Source organism: Trachemys scripta, chromosome 1 (assembly GCF_013100865.1).
Source record: "Trachemys scripta elegans isolate TJP31775 chromosome 1, CAS_Tse_1.0, whole genome shotgun sequence".
Taxonomy (NCBI): domain Eukaryota; kingdom Metazoa; phylum Chordata; order Testudines; family Emydidae; genus Trachemys; species Trachemys scripta.
The window spans coordinates 238,468,638-238,474,104 of record NC_048298.1 but is presented as its reverse complement, the minus strand read 5'-3'; the positions used below and the strand labels follow the sequence as shown (position 1 = coordinate 238,474,104).

The following is a 5,467-nucleotide window of genomic DNA, read 5'->3' as shown; positions in this document are numbered from 1 at the left end:
AGGCCAAAGGAGAGGTTGGGAACTGGAAGGACAGGGAGGGGATTATATTAGGGGAGGGGAGGCTGGGGCATGAAGGGGACTTCCAGTAGTGGAGAGGTAGAGTATTTTGGGGCTCTTATGTTATAACTTCTCATGTCTTCCAGCAGTCAAACTCCCTCCCTCTTCCCTGGAACACCACCCATGATTAGCCCCCAAAAATCCCAGGAAATGAGCTTTCTGAGAATTCGCCAGATTCCAATAAACAAAAGATGCCCTAAAAGGGCAGTTTTTTCTACATTGTAAACCAGATGTCCATAAAGGCTAAGTTACAGGAACTGTGTAAATAATATGCAAATAGTTGGGCTGGGATCTTAGACTTCTCAGATGAGAGAGATTTCTTCTTCACTAATCATTCATAACTTCTGCAAGGACATACTGATGAGAGCTGGCAATAGTATAAAAACTGCTCTTCCTTTCATTGTTGTGACGTGCACAGAAGAGCTGCTTTCCTTTATCCTAAATAAAGTGAAGAATCGCCTGGAAAATACATCAGGCCCTATGGAATGCTCCAATCCCCACTGACAAACATGCTCCTAACCTTGCTGATATCTTAGTCAAATCTTGACTTAAGAATTTTGTAAACTGTGTGTTCTGATACCATTAGCCCTTGATATACATGAATTCGTAGGAATGCTTATTTTCCTGATACAACTTTATCTGTCGATTCAGTCAAACCACTACAATTATTAATGAAATGGAATTTTGCTCCACTCCTCTTCTTTTCTTTCCAATATAACTTAAGTCCTTTGTGTAGTAGTACATGGTGATAAGGTACACAGCTCCTTCACTGCAACAAAAAGAGAGCAAAGTGGAACCTGGTATTTCTTGTTAGTTAATTAGTGTCACACTATAAAGTCAGTCAGCGGTTCAGGGTTTCCACTGGGGACCAAAAAGAAAAAGAACATGGTACATTTTAAAGCATCAACAATGTGACCACATTCAAAGATACTGCAGATCTTTACCTTGACCACAATCAGCCTAATCTTGGCTTTCTGATTCGTGTGCAAACTTCTCGGACGGCTATGTACAAAATGTAATGTTGTGCTATTCAGGCTGAGGCCTGCAATTTGGCACTTACGTTTCACATTTAATAGCCTTCTGGATTGTTAATAAGAACACACTGCAACATTCACAATAATCAGCATGGAATTTTCACACTATGAATGGGAATTCCTCTCAACCAAGGTCTTTGCCTATTTTTAAGAGAACATATTGAGGGATTTGTTTGTATGTTTCTTCATGAATAGAATTATTTGCATGAATTTCAGCTCGCTCTGTTTAATGACTCCCCAACCCCTCCTCCAGGTCAAAGCCTTTGAAACAGAGATCTTTCACCATGCAGTTCTTGCTGAAATGTCAACATGATATTGGGACACCGGCTTTTCAGTGCCATCATGGTTTCCAGCCACTACTTGGTTTTGCTTCTCTGCTTTTTGCTGCTGCTTCCTCTTTTGCCAGCTGCAGGTATGTCCCAGAAACTGCTGTAATGATTATTATTATATTGTTAGTCAAATGATTTTCTTGTGAAGAGTGCTGGATCATCCACAGCAATGGCTGTACATAAAGATTACTAATGAATGTATTCAAGTCTGCATAGTGTTGTAATGTGCTCATTGTTTTGACTGGCGATTATGTTCATGCACTTATTGTGTCAATTGGGAAAAATTGTTTCTAGGCTCATATGTGTAAGTTATCTCATCATACAGAAAGCTACAGATCATCAACTACCTGCCTACTAGATGAAACCAGCAGGAATTCAAACCTATATGTGGTATTTTAAAAGCAAAGAATCAATGATCAGTCGTTCTCATTCAATACACAAGAATTTACAAAGGGGATATTACAAACAATGTAGTGTAATATGAGGGTGAACCAAGGCAACTGAAAATTCAGTCTTTAATATGTACCTCAAAATCAGCTCCCAGGGAACCAAAGGACACTAGTGATCATAGAGCACAGACTGACACTCTTCAACAGTGGTCAAACATTTTAGAAAAAATAAAAAAAATAAAATTCTCGATGATTCCAATACATCTCCATAGTATAGAGAGAGAGAGCTGTGTGTGCACCCTTAGAGAGATAGGTATTCCTTTACTTTAATAAATTAACAAGGACAAATGCAGTAAGAAATGCAAAGAATTAAAAAATAACAATACTCAACATACTGAAAGGATAAAACCTGACATGAACATAAGCAAAAGACATTGTGCTGTGTGTAATGCAGCAAATACTATATAGAAGGTAATTATCATGGTAGGGGATCTATAGTAATCCCTATTTTATTTATTTTTTTTGAAAAATGATTTTTTTAAATGAATATATATTTCTATGATGTTAATGCTGATGTGGAGGCTGGTAGACCAGGAGACTGAAGTCCTCTATTATAAGTATCATGACCAGTGCAAACTTCCCCACCCCATCCCATCATTGTGGCTCGTGGCACTGCCCTGCAGAGATATCTCCAAGTGCAAGACAGTTCATTCTCCATTAGGAATTATGTTGGCGAGGGAATGGATTGGAAGTACTCTGCTCAAGCTCGATCCTCTATCCCCAACTTTGCCCACCATCCCAGAGTAGTTGCATGTTTTTGCCAAAATGCTCAGAAATGGAATAGTGAGCAATATTGTCATTTAAATTGTCATCATTAGGCTTCAGAAGTAATGTTTAATTAATATGTGGTAGAACATTGTACACCTCACAGACGGACTGATTTTAGAGTCTACTGTGTAGAGATTCAGAAACACACTGCGCTGCATTATTTATCAGTTATCATTATATATCAATTTAGTATTTGTTTAACAATAGTGTCTAAAGGCACCAGTCAGGACTGGGTTTCCACTACACCACAACCATAACTCTTTTTAAAAAGAAAGTTCACATTATTCACAAACTGGTGTAGACAAGAGATGTGCAATCTTGCGGACCACTCCAGTCCGACTTCTGCTCTCCTTGCCCATTAACCCTGGCTGAGACTGCCAGGAAGAGTGCCACGTGGTACTGGTTTGCTGAGTTTAGAAGCCACATACAAGCTCCTCTAGCTGATGCAAAGGCATGGCAATGAATGGCTCAGAACGGAAACTCTCCTTTGCTGGCAAAGGTATTGCCGTGGCCCAGAGTCTTTTCAGAAGAAAAGTAAGTGGGAATAAATTAGAGCAGTTGTTCTCAAACTATGCTTTATGGACCATTAGTGGCCCATGGACTCCATCCAGCTAGGCCAAAGAAGGTAAGAGTAGATGAATGGTGTGGGGGTAGTGGTGGAGGGGATTGAGAGTCTGGAAAAATTGTGATCCATCCAAAGATCTTTATCTTACCAAGTGAGTTTATATGGAAAAATATAGTAAAACACAAGGATAGGCAGATAAATTGGGTAAATATGAGAGGCTACATGCCACTTGTCTAATTCTCAGCAGTGTTGCTGTTTGGCTGCCAGAACTAAAGGAAATCCTGTCCTACTTTTGTTTAAACCTACCCTGTGGTGCATGATAAGTCTTCATGGATTATTTGGATGAAGAACTGCTATAATTCTAGAATCACTACCATTTTCTCGAAAGCTTTGGCCTACATAAAAATCTAGGATCTGTCACTTTACCTCATGTGCAGCAGGGTAGGTAAATAATGTCTCTACAAGATTGTGCAATGTTGCACAATGCTTGGCCTGGCCTGGCCTGCTCTAAACATTGTTGCAAACAGCCCAGATTTTAAAAAGTAAAGGAAGCTGAAATCTCATTGGCTTACACTAGAACTTCAGAGTTACAAACACCTCAGGAATGGAGGTTGTTCGTAACTCTGAACAAAATGTTATGGTTCTTCTTTCAAACGTTTACAATTGAACATTGACTTAATACAGCTTTGAAACTTTACCATGCAGAAGAAAAATGCTGTTTTCCCTTTATTTTTTTAGTAGCTTACATTTAACATAGTCCTGTACGGTATTTACTGGAGGGCGGGGGGTTGTTGTTCTCTGCTGCTGCCTGTTTGCGTACTTCCGGTTCCAAACAAGGTGTGTGGTTGACTGGTCAGTTCCTAACTCTGAAGTTCTACAGTACTTTATTTCTGAAGAGAGAAAATGTGTATGCAGAGTTCCAATTATTTCAATTTTTCAGTCTTCTTAAAGCAGGAGCAGGCAAACAGCTTGCTGAAAAGACAAAGAAGAGCGAATAGCTTCTTTGAAGAGTTAAAAATAGGATCGCTACAACGGGAGTGCTTTGAAGAAGTGTGTTCGTATGAGGAAGCCAGAGAAATCTTCCAAGATGTTAAAAGGACAGTAAGTAAGGGGTAGCACTGGCTCAGGGGTCTTCTGTTGGCCTGATTTTTATCTTGCATCTTCCCATCTTATTAGTAGAAACATAAATGGATTTTGATCCTTAAACCCTGAGAGCTGAAAAGTGTCTAATCTAGTACTTTTGTCTTCTATTACCTCTGTCTTAAAATATACAGAGAGCTGAAAATTAATATTGTGTTAAATTTTAGGCATGTTCTCTAAGTAGCCACAACTTTATTCACCCTTCAACTATCATTGTGCTATACCTCTATAATTTGTTCGTTATGGTATTAGACAATGTACTTATCCTTTGTACATGAAATGATGCATAATATTGTCTGGCTAATTCCGTATGCCCTTTTTTCCTCTTTCTTCCAGATGGAATTCTGGCAGAATTATGTTGGTATGAGAATTTCGTGTGTTCTAATAATTACTGAAATTGCACCATTGCAATCCTTCCTGTGAGCCTTACTGATACAGTGTGTTTTTTCCAGATGCCAATCAGTGTGACTCTAACCCCTGTCAGAATGGTGGGACATGTGTTGACCAATTTCAGGCTTATGTTTGCCTTTGCCCTGAGGAGTATAAGGGCAAAAACTGTGAAAAAGGTCAGATATTAAATCTTTAAAAAACAAAACACTATGCAAATGCAAGCTGCTCTGATAAATACATTGCTACCAGTCCTTTTTAAAATTAACAAACATTTTTACTGGGCATCGTTCTAGCAGAGAAGAGGTTGCTGACACAGTTAAAACTGCTATGTTTGATAAGTATCAGAGGGGTAGCCGTGTTAGTCTGAATCTGTAAAAAGCAACAGAGGGTCCTGTGGCACCTTTAAGACTAACAGAAGTATTGGGAGCATAAGCTTTCGTGGGTAAGAACCTCACTTCTTCAGATGCAAGTAATGGAAATTTCCAGAGGCAGGTATAAATCAGTATGGAGATAACGAGGTTAGTTCAATCAGGGAGGGTGAGGTGCTCTGCTAGCAGTTGAGGTGTGAACACCAAGGGAGGAGAAACTGTTTCTGTAGTTGGATAGCCATTCACAGTCTTTGTTTAATCCTGATCTGATGGTGTCAAATTTGCAAATGAACTGGAGCTCAGCAGTTTCTCTTTGGAGTCTGGTCCTGAAGTTTTTTTGCTGTAAGATGGCTACCTTTACATCTGC

General features: G+C 39.3%; 1 protein-coding gene across 1 annotated transcript in view; it reads left to right on the top strand.

Annotated features, from left to right (window-relative positions):
* The first annotated feature begins 1,344 nt into the window (after positions 1–1,344).
* Positions 1,345–5,467, top strand: part of F7 (coagulation factor VII) — a 14,405-nt gene continuing 10,282 nt past the window's right edge. Inside the window, exons 1-4 of the mRNA XM_034758133.1 lie at positions 1,345–1,503; positions 4,143–4,303; positions 4,679–4,703; positions 4,795–4,908. Of these exons, the coding sequence (XP_034614024.1) occupies positions 1,401–1,503; positions 4,143–4,303; positions 4,679–4,703; positions 4,795–4,908 (403 nt within the window). The 5' untranslated portion in view covers positions 1,345–1,400. The remainder of the gene's footprint in view (positions 1,504–4,142; positions 4,304–4,678; positions 4,704–4,794; positions 4,909–5,467) is intronic.